This window comes from Triticum aestivum, chromosome 7B, assembly GCF_018294505.1.
Source record: "Triticum aestivum cultivar Chinese Spring chromosome 7B, IWGSC CS RefSeq v2.1, whole genome shotgun sequence".
In the NCBI taxonomy this organism is placed as follows: Eukaryota; Viridiplantae; Streptophyta; class Magnoliopsida; order Poales; family Poaceae; genus Triticum; species Triticum aestivum.
In genome coordinates this window covers 257,398,414-257,412,313 of record NC_057813.1, presented here as the reverse complement: position 1 = coordinate 257,412,313, position 13,900 = coordinate 257,398,414, and the positions used below count along the sequence as shown (strand labels likewise).

Sequence of the window (13,900 nt, the reverse complement as noted above, 5' to 3'; positions counted from 1 at the left end):
TTCCAAATACAAATTAATATTTTTTGAATATATGATCAATATTTTTTCTATACACATTTTAACATTTTTAAATGCTTGATTAACATTTTTCAAGTACAAGATTAACATTTTTTAATACATGGTCAGCAGTTTTTATATAAACATATTCAACATTTTTTAAATGCTTGATTACCATTTTTTTCAAATGCAAGATTAAAGTTTTTTGAATACATGTTCAACATTTTTCTATACATTTAGAAATTTTCAAATACTTGTCTAACATTTTTTTCGAATGTTTAATTAACATTTTTTAAATACGTAATCAAATCGCTCCTCCTCACGCGAGACACAGAGGCGCCCACCCAATGCCGCGAATGTAATGTGGGAGACACAGAGGCGCCCACCCAAGCCGCGAATGTTATGTGGGCATTTTTGGTCGCTACAGCCGAACCAAGCCCAATAGTCCTTCGCCTGAGCCGCTGAACCCGAACCGAACCATTTTCACTCTCTAAACCCTACGCCCTCCTCCGCCGCCGCATCCGGCCACCCTTCGCCGCCGCATCCGGCCATGGGTAGCAGGCTGGGCCGCCGCGTGCTCCACTTCGCCAACCTCCCCATCAAGCTCATGCTCCCCCCGGCCCCCCTATCCTCCGTCCAGGAGTTCGCTGTCAGGACCGTCCCCTCCGCCTCCAAGGTCGACATCCGCCGCTGCCTCGAGTCCGTCTACGGCTTCTCCATCGCCGAAGTCCGCACCCTCAACATGGAGGGAAAGAAGCACCGCCGAGGACCCTTCCTCGCCGCCAAGCCAGACTACAAGAAGGCCTACGTCACTCTTCAGGCCCCGCTCTCCGTTTCCCCCGACATCTTCCCCATCGGCGCGATCCTCGGGGAGAGGGAACGGAAGGCCAGCGCAGCCGCGGCGAGGAGGAAGGTTGTGGAAGGGGCAGAGGTCGAGGGGGAGAGGGAGGGGAAGGGGAAACATTGGATGGAGGACGAGAGGGAGGGCTTCTCCAGGGCCGGATGCGGCAAGATCGTGTATGGGAACCCTGGGAGGCTGGGGAACAAGAGGAGGGGACGTGCCAGGGCGAATGAGCAAGCTGACGAAAAGGGGGGAAACTTCCCGTGGAACGGGATGCAGCTGGCTACCGAGAAACCTGCTAGGTGAGGACTCTGGATCTCTCTATCTTTCTTGATCAAGTCATTATGCACAGCTCGTTTCAATAAGACAATACTATTATTCTGTCAATGCGAAAGAGGAGAATTTCTAGGCTTCTCTACCGTCAGAGAACAATTCTGGTCTTCGTTAGTCTAGAGGAAATCAAGATGGTAATGGTAGAGGCAGTGCCAAATGCCTGTGCACTTACTTCCTTACTATGTTGCGGTCATAGAGTTATGCACTTGAATGAGGTTTTCTAATTCATACCGTTGAGTAGTTATGCGTTACTCAAACTTCCGCAGCTTCTTCGATGATTTCGCCCTATGGCTCAACGGTATGATGAACAATCTAGCAGTACTTGGTGATGAGCTGCAGGAAGAAGCCTCTGAGAAATTTCTCTGGGCTGTCTTGTCTTGCCATACAATGAAGCTATGGGAGAGAGTCATCGAGCACCGCTTAAGAAGAATGACAAGCGTGACCAAAAACCAGTTTGGTTTCATGCCTGGGAGGTCGACCATGGAAGCCATTTTCTTGGTACGACAGCTTATGGAGAGATATAGGGAGCAAAAGAAGGACTTGCATATGGTGTTCATTGACTTGGAGAAGGCCTATGATAAGATACCGCGGAATGTCATGTGGTGGGCCTTGGAGAAACACAAAGTCCCAGCAAAGTACATTACCCTCATCAAGGACATGTACGATAATGTTGTGACAAGTGTTCGAACAAGTGATGTCGACACTGATGACTTCCCGATTAAGATAGGACTGCATCAAGGGTCAACTTTGAGCCCTTATCTTTTTGCATTGGTGATGGACGAGGTCACAAGGGATATACAAGGAGATATCCCATGGTGTATGCTCTTTGCGGATGATGTGGTGCTAGTTGACGATAGTCGGGCGGGGGTAAATAGGAAGTTAGAGTTATGGAGACAAACCTTGGAATCGAAAGGGTTTAGGCTTAGAAGGACTAAACCGAGTACATGATGTGCGGTTTCAGTACTACTAGGTGTGAGGAGGAGGAGGAGGTTAGCCTTGATGGTCAGGTGGTACCTCAGAAGGACACCTTTCGGTATTTGGGGTCAATGCTGCAGGAGGATGGGGGTATTGATGAAGATGTGAACCATCAGATCAAAGCCGGATGGATGAAGTGGCGCCAAGCTTCTGGCATTCTCTGTGACAAGAGAGTGCCACAAAAGCTAAAAGGCAAGTTCTACAGGACGGCAGTTCGACCCGCAATGTTGTATGGCGCTGAGTGTTGGCCGACTAAAAGGCGACATGTTCAACAGTTAGGTGTGGCGGAGATGCGTATGTTGAGATGGATGTGTGGCCACACGAGGAAGGATCGAGTCCGGAATGATGATATACGAGATAGAGTTGGGGTAGCACCAATTGAAGAGAAGCTTGTCCAACATCGTCTGAGATGGTTTGGGCATATTCAGCGCAGGCCTCCAGAAGCTCCAGTGCATAGCGAACGGCTAAAGCATGCGGAGAATGTCAAGAGAAGGCGGGGTAGACCGAATTTGACATGGGAGGAGTCCGTTAAGAGAGACTTGAAGGATTGGAGTATCGCCGAAGAGCTAGCTATGGACAGGGGTGCGTGGAAGCTTGCTATCCACGTGCCAGAGCCATGAGTTGGTTGCGAGATCTTATGGGTTTCACCTCTAGCCTACCCCAACTTGCTTGGGACTAAAGGCTTTGTTGTTGTTGTTGTTGTTGTTGTTTGTGTTGCCGCACTACTCGCATACCGCTCTCTACATAGACCCCGATCGACCACTCTGCGCTCTCCATCGAGGAGCTAACGAGATGGTTCAACGCGGCAGAGGTTTGACACAGGCTGGATGGATCTAGCCAGGGCGGCAATCGCCTAGTGCTAGCTGAGTAGCAGTGGGTTGTGCGATAGTATAGGTACAACCAAGGCGGGTCCTCTGGCAGCAGCAACACCTCAGGCAACAACAGCTCTTGCCATGGTGGTGGTGGTGGTGGAGGGTGCTCCCGCGCTAGGTGCAGCGGCGGACGCAAAAGCCAAGGTCAGCCGAGAAGCGGCAGCCGCGAGAAGTATCGCTATTGTGGAAAGCTAGGCCATTGGGCCCGTGATTGCTGTAAGAAACAGGAGGAGGCTCACCTGGTGCAGGCGATGAGGAGTCCACGCTGCTGCTGATGCAGGAGTGCACAACACACCTTGCCACACCAGGGCAAAGTCCTTCCATGGTAGCGGAATCGCCCCAAAACATCACAATGACAACATCCTTAGCAGCAGTCATCATGGTAGGAAATCCTGCCATGGCATGGCTTTTGCCCCGAAAGGCTGCAATGGTAGCAATCATGCCCAATGTTGCCGTTGCAGCAACTCCGTCCCAGCCGCCATGGCAGAGTACGAGCGCGTCCTCCTCAATGAAGAGTGAGCTTGCATCAAGCTTGGGCATGCCCCTGGCGACGTTGATGTGCCTTGGTACCTCGATGCCGGTGTGTCAAACCAAATGACTGTCAACGTGTCTGTATTCGTCGGACCACATGAAATGGTATGGTGATGGGCACGGTGAAGTTCGGCGACGACTGTGTGGTGGAGATATGTGGACGAGGCATGCTCCTGTTCGCCGCAACGGGTAGCCACCACCGCGAATTAAAGAACGTTACTGAATTTCCCGTCTGAAGAGCAACATCGTCAACATTGGGCAGCTCGACGAGATTGGATACTCGACGCACGTGGAGCATCCGAGCATGACGGTGCACGGTCCGCAAGAGAACCTCCTGGCCAAGGTAAAACGTCCCCTAAGCACATGTACACCATTCGTTTTTGACCAACGAGCATGCTAGGACTGGCTGCGAGGAGCAGACATCCCACAAGCACATCCTTCGCACGTCACCATCAAGTACTTGGCGCCCAACACAACTGAGGAGACGCACCAGATGTCGCAGAGGACCAAGGAAAGGCGTCTGGCATGGTAACGGATCCTGGCAGAACGTTGTCATGTTAGAAGAAAGGCTGCTATGGCACTAGTTTCACGTGGAAGCGCTGTTGTTGCATTGGTTTCACCCAAGAATGCCGCCATGGCAGCACCGGCGACAGCAACTGCTGCGACTATTGCCACGGCAACAAGAAGCGGTTCCAGGGCAACCGTGTCGCCCCAACTGGTTAACATGGTAGACCTCGACACGGCAACCCTTTCTCCCCAACTGGTTAACATGGCAGACCTCGACTCGGCGAATTTATCATTCGTCATGCCACCCAATATGCAGTTCAACGACAATGTCCTGGGGGATGCTGGAGAGCTGCACCTCAAGGCCGAGCAGGACGCGGCCTAACTACACGCCTTGGATGAGGAGACGATGTCCATTGAGGAAAACCGTGTGGCTCCTCATCGACCTCCCTTCTAGCCTTGGTCCCATAGGCCTAAAGTAGGTGTACAAGGTACGGTGGCTCCTCATCGACCTCCCTTCCAGCCTTGATCCCATAGGCCTGAAGTGGGTGTGCAAGGTCAAGAACACGAACACGGTGCGGTGCTTCGGCACAAGGCACACCTTGTGGCAAAGGGTTATGTGCAGCGTCAGGGGGTGGACTATGATGAAGTGTTCGCCCTTGTCGCTCGTCTCGAGTCTGTGCGGCTTTTGCTAGCTCTGGAACGTGCGCCTGCTGGGGCGTGCACCACAAGGACGTAAAGTCCACCTTCCTCAACGACAAACTTGAGGAGGAGGTGTACGTTGCACAATGCCGGGATACGCAATTTTCGGACAAGAAGGGAAAGTGCTACACCTTGACAAGGCTCAACGGACTGAAGCAATCGCCATGTGCTTGGAACAAAAAGTTTGATGTTGCCCGTTCTTGCTTTGTTTTGAGCGGAGCGCCAGAGAGCACGCCGTCCAGGTTCGCGGTGGCAGCACCACGTCTCGTCTGCTTGTGGTGTCTGTGTCATCATTGGTTTCAACGTCAGGGAAATCGAGCACTTCAAGGAGGAGATGCAAAACAACTTCAAAATTGGTGACCTTGGTATCCTGATTTTTTACTTGCGGATCGAGGTGTGCCAGTCCGTTGACGGCATCACCCTGAGCTAGCGGCGTACGCGGCGAAGTCTTGACTGGAGTGGCATGGTAGACTGCAACCATTGCACCGGGCCAATAGGACCACATGTTCAAGCTCAGCAAACAGAGCACCATGCTGCCGATGGATGCGACTGAGTACCGCAATGTTGTCAGGTGCCTGTGATACCAGGCCGGACATCTCTTGCGCCATCGGCTACGTCTCGTGCTTCATGGAGGCGCCCACCACCCAACACCTTGCTGCGGTGAAGAGTGTTGCGCTATGTCGCCGCCACGCCGAATTGGGGTTGTCACTATTGGGGAAGTGGGGACGATTACCTCGTCTGCTACAGCGACAACGTCATGACCGGATATCTTGACACTCGTCTGAGTTGAGCACCGATGTCGCCATGTTCTTCTACGCCAACAATGTTAACAACCGGTAGTCACTCAAGTAGAATGTGGTGCCTCTCTCGCCATGCGAAGCAGAGTACTTAGCTGCCACTGTGGCGGCGTGCTAAGAAATTTCACTCACTTCGTTCCTCAATGAACTGAAGGAGGAGCCAGCCTGCATTCAACTCTACATTGACAACTAATCCGCTATCTTATTTGCTAAAAGTCAAGTTTTCCACGACCGAAGCAATCACATCTATGTTCGTTTCCACTGCATTCGGGAATGCGGAGAGGCCATGAAGGTTAAGGCGCAGTTTGTTGGCACCAACGGACAGCTCGCCGACATTCTCACTCAAGCTCTTGGGCGTGTGCGCTTCGCGGAGCTTCGTGCAAAGATCGGCATGGTCGAAGTTACAATGGCACATGCTTTAGGGGGTGATATTGTTGGGATAAACCCGTGGCCTGTCACATTATTTTCCTATTGTTTTCCCCTTTCACATAAAATAACATAGGGGTCGTCACAGGTTTGTTCGTGAGCTAGTCTAGCGGCGCCATCAGCTGCGCGAGGTGATCCTAGAGTCGTGAGATGGCACGACTCACATGAGGGGCAAAATCGCTTCACTCTCGGTCTTTTCTGTTGGAGTTTGTTAGCCACAAATAAAGCAATGGCAAGAATCAGAAAAGCTGTGAGATGGCTGCACTCGCGTGAGGGGCAAAATTGCTTCACTCTCGGTCTTATCTGTTGGAGTATGTTAGCCACAAATAAGCAATGGCAAGAATCAGAAGAGCTGCGGAAGTTTGAGCAGCGTTAAACCACTTGTGTCATCGTCTTCCTTGATCCATCTCTCTCTCGCGCGTGTGTTCGTCAGGAAGCAAATAGGGTGCTGAGTGCTGACACATGCACACATGAGTGCACTGGCGTGTCCATGAAATACTGAAGTGTCACTCATTTTTCTTGCTGGAAATGGAGGTAATATCGGTATTTTTGGCTAAAGAAATGGTGCAAAGTGGAGATTTTGTGTTCTGGCATCTCGAACCTGTGTGCTTGATACTTACAGAATTTTTTAATATTCTGGATTGAATTATTCTTTTATGAGGGTACTAAGAGATAAAATATAACATTTTTGTTGGTATGGTTTGTTATTTTGACCAATGCTAATATTGCACAGAGTTAGGTCTCTTTGGTTGCTCACTTGCTATGACCTATGATCATGCTGTTTGACCATACCTGTTTCTTCTTGGTGTCACTTTAGGTTGAATATATCTATATGAAAAACATTAACCTTAATTGTGCAAGACAACACATAATCCATTAATGACAAAAGTCTTTCTCTACAGTTAGGGGGCAAACTGGAATTTGTATCGAGAGATAGGATTTCTGGAGACGAAAATGGTGTTACACTTGGTTGATTTGCGGCTTGAATATTTGAATACGAAACGGTGACCTTTGTTGTGCAAGTCAAGTCGTAACTACTCCCTCGTTTTTGCAGTTCAAATTGAACTGCAACTGCAAAAACGTCTTATATCTTGGTACTGAGGTAGTAATTAATCGCAACAACCTATCTCTCCAGTGAGTAGTCAAAACTAGAATTGGTATCGATAGATTATTTCTGGCGAGTGCCTATATGTTCTGCAAAGAGAATCGTGCCCTGCGTGTGGGCACTAAATTGTTGACAATATCAAACATGGTCAAAATCTGCACATGAATAAAAAACTTATCTCCACATGATTGGTCTTTGATTATATCAATCAGTGATTTGCATTAGTATGAATTAAGGACTAGTGATAAAAATCTTGTCCCATGTTGAAGCAAAAAATGGAAATAATAGAGCACTGATTATTATTTAAGAATACTAGTAAGATGCCCGTGCGTTGCACGGAACATCAAAATTGGGTGGACGGCGCCCGCAGCGGCCATCATACCAAGCCTTTTGAATGTGGTGGGGAAGAGATAAGGTTGATTGTGAGAGACGAGGAGTTGTTTATAAATATGGAAACAAGTGCGGGAATCTTTTTGCAAAACTGCAACAGTTTGCTTTGTATGTGTCAGGTTTAGATCCAACAGCTATTGGTGAAAAATGGAAGGCACACCATCATCACCAACTCAGGTTTTTATAGGAGTAGAGATGAGAGTTACTACACTACCCCAAAAAAGAAGAGTAACTACACAAGATTGCAACGAACCTATCACATGACATGGTACTTATTTATTTAGATGGAGAAACATGGTCGTGTGATATGATTTAAGGATACGACAAAAAGAAGAACACTATTTTCTGTTGTTTCCTATTTGAGTTAGTTACACTAATTGGCTATTTCCTTTCTACGAATTTAGAAAGATATATGTACATGCCTTGCTTTTATGTTACAGTGAAGTCCATGCTAATACATACTGTATTCTTTTATCAGGAAAAGACACTATCCTCCCAAGGCACAGGGAGGCATGGTCTTGAAGCAGAGATCACACAGGGGATCAGCGCTGCGTGGAAAGAGTTGAGTTGTCGTCGCCTCAACCATGAGAGAGCACCGCGCCATGAAACGCGATGCAGTACGTGCATCCATGACTAATCCGCCAGATCCATGCCGTTTTGCAGTCACACAATAAAGATGCGTTGATTTAGTATTTATAATTGGCTTTGGTTCCCTTTTACTTTGCTATTAAAGCGTGTAGTGATTTCAGTCTCTCATGCACATGGCTGGTTACAATGTAACAGCATTTCCTTATCTAAATTTGATTGTCTTTATGTCCATATAGACAATGGTCTAAAAATATGGAAGCGATGGTATGGGTCATACTGAGAACGTATCCTGTGCTCCCGACGAACTCGTGCACTAGGTGCTCCGGTACAACCTCAGCCATTGGATTAAAAAGAGAGGGACGGGATGAGGGGCAAGGGGAGCTGAACGTTTCCTATGCTCCCGACGAACTGATGCACCAGGTGCTCCGATCCAACAAAACGGACCTTGAAGCCTAGATGAATTCTGTCCCGCCCTGTCTTTTTTACTATGCTTGTCTTCTCACGTGTGCTTTTGTATCGGCTTATGTAACCGTTGCATGATTGTTCATTGCTCAACAGTTATAACCCTATAATCTATACTCCTATATAGTATACGAATAGCAAGACATATGGACCGTTGGATCTTTCTAATCAGACGGCTCAAATTTAATGGCTTGTGCTAGAGGACTACGTGGCTGCACATAGACCATTGGATATGTCCATCTAACGGCCCACATCGCAGGGATTCGCGCTGCGCCACTTCACTGTGTTGGCCTGGCATTTTCGCATGGGCACGTGATTCTGTAGAAATTTCTAGCACACTCATGTGATACAATGCATGCAGCGGTAGGGTAGAGTAGTAATCTCCAGAGTCTAGCAGAGCTACCAAGTAGGTATGGTGATGGGAGATGAGAGAGAGTAAAAGCATGACGATGGTTCAGCCTGGGCATAGGCGCAGATGCCTGAAACAATTTTTTGCTGGTGGAAGCAATTTAAATGATTAAAGAAAGACAACAAAAGAAAAATGTAATATGTGTTGTAGCTAAATGGCTTTTACTTTCCGTTAAAATTTTGTTTTACCAGTATATTGCCCTTGTTTTCAGCAATAAATTTGTGAAGATATCTGATAAACAAAACAGAAATAATTTTAAATAATCATTTTATTTGTAATAATGAATAACTTGCAATGTATACTCTATGCATAGCTCAATCTAGGACCTATTAAATTTCATTAAATTGAGGATGAAGCGGGTATCCTATTTCTCTTGGTATTCGAAATTGTGCAGATCTAATATTACACACCTACACTAACAAATTATTTATATCTCAATAATTATTGATTAATTAATTGTGCAGATCTAATATTACACACCTACACTAATAAATTATTTATATCTCAATAACTTGCCAAAAATTCTACACGTGCATGGCACGTGCCATTTACTAGTATTAAGTATGAGAGAAACAACTTTATAAATAACTGTTGTGATGATGCTTTGTACTGAAACTGAACTAAAGATCTCTGAACACATTTCTTTAGATGCTTCCATGCAAGAACATCAGTGTATTTCACATTGGAGCATCACAAGCATGCAGATGAACTGTACAACAACCACCCCTCTGAACTACAAAAAATGTCGCATACTATTTTTTTGGCAAGTGTACATTCTTGTTTACATGGTGCCAAAAATCCCTGAACTTGTGTGGCCTGAAAAGATGGATGGACTATAAACAACAGTCGTTATTGGGAATCGAAGGATGGTGCCTGGGTGTCTCTTCGCCTCTGAGTAGGCATTGTCACCGTCGCCAAAGTTCCTGAAGTCTTCACCGGATCCATCGCTGCTGGAGTCTAGTAGAAAAGAACAGAAATATAGTTAGACTGCATCAACAATACCAATTCATGATTCTAATTAATGGAATTTTGGGCTTTGATTTACTGGTTGTTGGTTGACTACTCTTTTCAATCAGATTTCTTGCCTCAAACTGGGCACAGTAGAGAAGACACGGGAGGACAGAAATCAGCTAGACTTCAATGTCCGTTTTGCAAAATGTACCTGCAGTTCCCCTTGCCCCTCATCATGCCCTCTCTTTTTAATCCAATGACTCGGGTTGGATCGGAGCACCTGGTGTACGAATTCGTTGGGTGCACATGATACGTTATCGGGTCATACTGGCATATAGTCCTATTATCTGGACCGTCCATGGCCAGATCGGGCAGGAGAGCAGTGCTAAATGAAGTTTGTACGAGCATCGAAAATTGTTGTATTTCCTTTTGTTTCATAGCACATATTACTAGTGGCGTCAAATGTTTAGTGTGCATGAAAAACAATTCTGTAGATGCATGAACATTTTTTATTCTAGATAAAAAACATTGTTTCTCTGTTTACATTTACAAAGAGAAATGATTGCTTTTTTTATCAAATGTTTTTCTCCATACAAATAAATGTGCATGCCTAAAAATATATTTGTCCACGTATCTCTTAAAGAAGGCATGTATTCGCCAAAAATTAAGAAAGTAGCCACTAGAAAGTGAAAGGAACGAGTATAAACACAAAACAATTAAAATTGTAAAGATGGAGAAAAGGCAATATATAAAACAACTAAACAATTAAATAACTAAAAGGGCTTTGCACAGGGGAGCCCACGAATTGACCGGCCCTTTTCGTTTGTTTTCCTTTCCTGTTTCCCTTTTTTTGCTTTTTCAGTTTAACTTTTTTTCTTTTTTAGAAACTTAATAAATATTCGCTTTTTCAAAATATTTTCCAAAATTCAAAAAATGTATATTAAATATTTCAGAGACTTAAAAAGGATCAGAAATATTTACAATGCTTTGGATTTAAAAATTGCTGTTTCTTTTCAAAACAATGTTCGAAAATTCAAAAAGTTTAGAATCTCGAAAAATATTTTTTTTTATTTTTTTGCCGATTCAAAAATGTTCATATTTTCAAATTTTGGTCGCAAATTCAATAGATTTTTATTCCAGAGTCTGTTTACAAATTCAAAAAATCTTCGAGTAATTTTATAAAATTGTTTGCATGGTCAAAATATATGTTTGTAATTTCAAATTTTATTCACATTTTCCAAATTGTATTCACATTTTAATAAAGGTTTAAATTTCGATTTTTTTTTGGAATTTCAAAAGTGTTACGTCTGTCAATTTTGTTCAGATTTTTATTTTTCAATTTTTTTGTAAAAAATTGTTTACAATTTTCATGATTTGTTTGAAGAAATTCAAATAAAGTTTGATTACCTGCTACATTTGTTCTTAAATGTTCGTGCTGCGAATCAGTCAACAAAAAACATATCTGGTCCAGTTGCTTGGAATGCTAGTTTACGAGCGAGGTGTAGCGAGTTCGATTACTCGCTAGCGTGCATCACTTTCGCGAGTTCGATTCCTCTCTGGGCCGACCCGGTCGGGGTTGCCTTCTTTTGCAAAGTGGTGCTATTTGATGCACAATGTCATATAGGAGCTCTGCTTTTGCCCGCCAGGGCCATGTCTCGCCCCGCGAATCCTATTTGGCATTTAGGCCACTAAATAGCGACCTAGGTCTTACCCGCACCGTGTGCGTGTCTAGTGTACGGGCCGGCCTAGTCTGGTTTTTTCCCACGGGTTTTTGGGAGGTTCTAGAAACTTCACTAAACATGTTATTTTTTATATTTTTTTTCTTTGTCAGTTCTTCATTCTTCCCTTTTCGTCTGTTCATATTCACCTTTTTTTCTTTCTCCTTTTCGCCCCCCCCCTTTTTCTTTCATTCTATTTCTTTTTTTTGAGAAAATATATCACATACATGAACATTTTATGAAGTCTTGACCATTTTGGAAATCATGAACATTCTTTGAATTTGAGAAAATTTTCTTGAAATCACGGACATTTTTCAAATGTGTGAACATTTTGAAAAATTCATATTTTTATTGAAATTGTGAACATTTTCTTGCACCGACGATTTTTTTTTAATTTAGGGAACAAATTTTGCAACTCATGATTTTTTTTAATAAATACTCCCTCCATAAAGAAATATAAGAGTGTTTAGAACACTAAAGTAGTGATCTAAACACTCTTATATTTCTTTACAGAGGGCGTACATTTTTCAAAATGCATGAACATTGAATTCATGATTTTTTTGAATCAGCGAACAATTTCTGAATTGATGGACGTTATTTGAAATATTGTGTTTTCGAATTCACAAACTTTTTGAATTTTGTAACTTTTTTAAACAATTCTTGAACATTTTTTTTGAAATTGCGAACATTTTTAATTTATTAATAGTTTTTAATTTCCGGAACATATTTTATATATACGAACATTTTTGACAAATTCATGAACATTTCCTAAGTGACGAATATATTTAGTTGATGAACATGTTTTACAAATTCACGAACATTTCTTGAAATTATGAACATTTTTGTAAACTCGTAAATATTTGTTTTGAATCCATGAACATTTTTTGAATTCATGAACATTTTTTTGTTTTGAAGCCTAATTACATTAAAGAGGAAAAACAAAAATAGAAAGAAGAAAAAATGAAAAATAATGGGCCATCCCGCCACGGCGCGCGCATGGGCCGACACAAAAGGGTGCGCATGGGGCGGGGAGGCGGGGGGGGGGGGGGGGGGGGAGGGGTGCGAGTGTTCGCCCGTTTACGGTGTGCACTGCATGAAATAGGAGTACCTGTCTCACCCGTACCGTTTCCTAATAGGAGTTGCTACAGTCGAGCGCCAGCGAACTGGCCCAACACCTATAGCGCGACAACCTTTAGAGGGGCCTTCACTGTTCAAATTCATTGTGTCACTTCAACGCTATTCGGGAAGGATTCATGGTATTAGAACGTCCTTTCTGAAACATTCCCTCGGGTCTATTCATACACCACCATAAAAGATGCCTATGTCAAAGACTTTCTGCTCACTACAGATCTCAATGCTACCTTCCGTCTCCCGAGGAGGTGTGGCAATTTTAATTTGAACTCCTTGATACAAACATCTCTGGGCAATCTTGAGACACTTGGATATACATATGGGGTGTTGTGGACTTTAAGTCTAGTGCATACTATGCTTTTTTACTCTGGAGATATCCATGCTCATGATGCATTTTGCTAGTTGTGGAGATCTGAAAGTTTGCCCAAAATTAAAGTGTTCATTTGGCTCCTACTTTCGGACAGGCTTAACACAAGGAATATGCTCAAAAGGAGGCACTACAACATTGGAGATGATCATGATTGTCTTTTATGTGAAACTCAAATTGAAGAAACGGTGGAATATCTCTTCTTTAACTGGACATTTAGTAGAGATTGTTGGCAAGTTCTTGGCATAGATTGGTCTCAGTGCAATGATAGACTAAACTCATTCAAAATGCCAAGGAAGGATGTAATAGACCTATGTTCATGAATATTTTCTTGGTGGTTGTCCGGAGTCTCTGAAAAAAACAAAATTAGTGACTTATTCGGGGCCATCTTACTAAGTGGCTAATCCTGGAAGCATCGGTTCAAAACCGACTTTGCCAACTTGAGCTACAGAGCTCTTGAAGATAGAGAATAATTTATCACTCCCTTTGTTGCAACCATTTGACTTGAAAGCATTCTTGTACCGATCATGTCCCTTCCCTGACCCTTTTCTACCCATACCCAAAGTGATACCGGGTCTTAATTTTAGTATAACTTTATACTAAAGTTATATTAAAGTTGAGGCACTTATTTTGGGACGAAGGAAGTACTATATTATTTGATTCTATAATATATATATGCAGTAAAAGCCTCTCGTAGTGTTTCAATGGTAAGAAAACACAAGCACAATGCATTTTTTTAATGTTTGTTTGTAGCCAAATTTTCCTTAGGTTTCCTATGGGTTTTCTCTGTTTTTTTGGCTT

At 43.8% G+C, this 13,900-nt stretch overlaps 1 protein-coding gene across 1 annotated transcript; it reads left to right on the top strand.

Moving 5' to 3' along the window:
• The first annotated feature begins 419 nt into the window (after nt 1-419).
• Nucleotides 420-8,292, top strand: LOC123159193 (uncharacterized). Its single transcript, XM_044577019.1, has 2 exons — nt 420-1,140; nt 7,952-8,292. The coding sequence occupies exons 1-2, from the start codon at nt 548-550 to the stop codon at nt 8,037-8,039; spliced, it is 681 nt and encodes a 226-aa protein (XP_044432954.1). The 5' UTR covers nt 420-547; the 3' UTR covers nt 8,040-8,292.
• Nucleotides 8,293-13,900: the final 5,608 nt, after the last annotated feature.

What these genes read in the sequence shown, in the direction of transcription:
- LOC123159193 (XM_044577019.1), top strand. Translation starts at nt 548, where the DNA reads ATGGGTAGCAGGCTGGGCCGCCGCGTGCTCCACTTCGCCAACCTCCCC. An exon ending in GCTACCGAGAAACCTGCTAG is followed by an intron (nt 1,141 to 7,951) that starts GTGAGGACTCTG and finishes TTCTTTTATCAG; the next exon opens with GAAAAGACACTATCCTCCCA.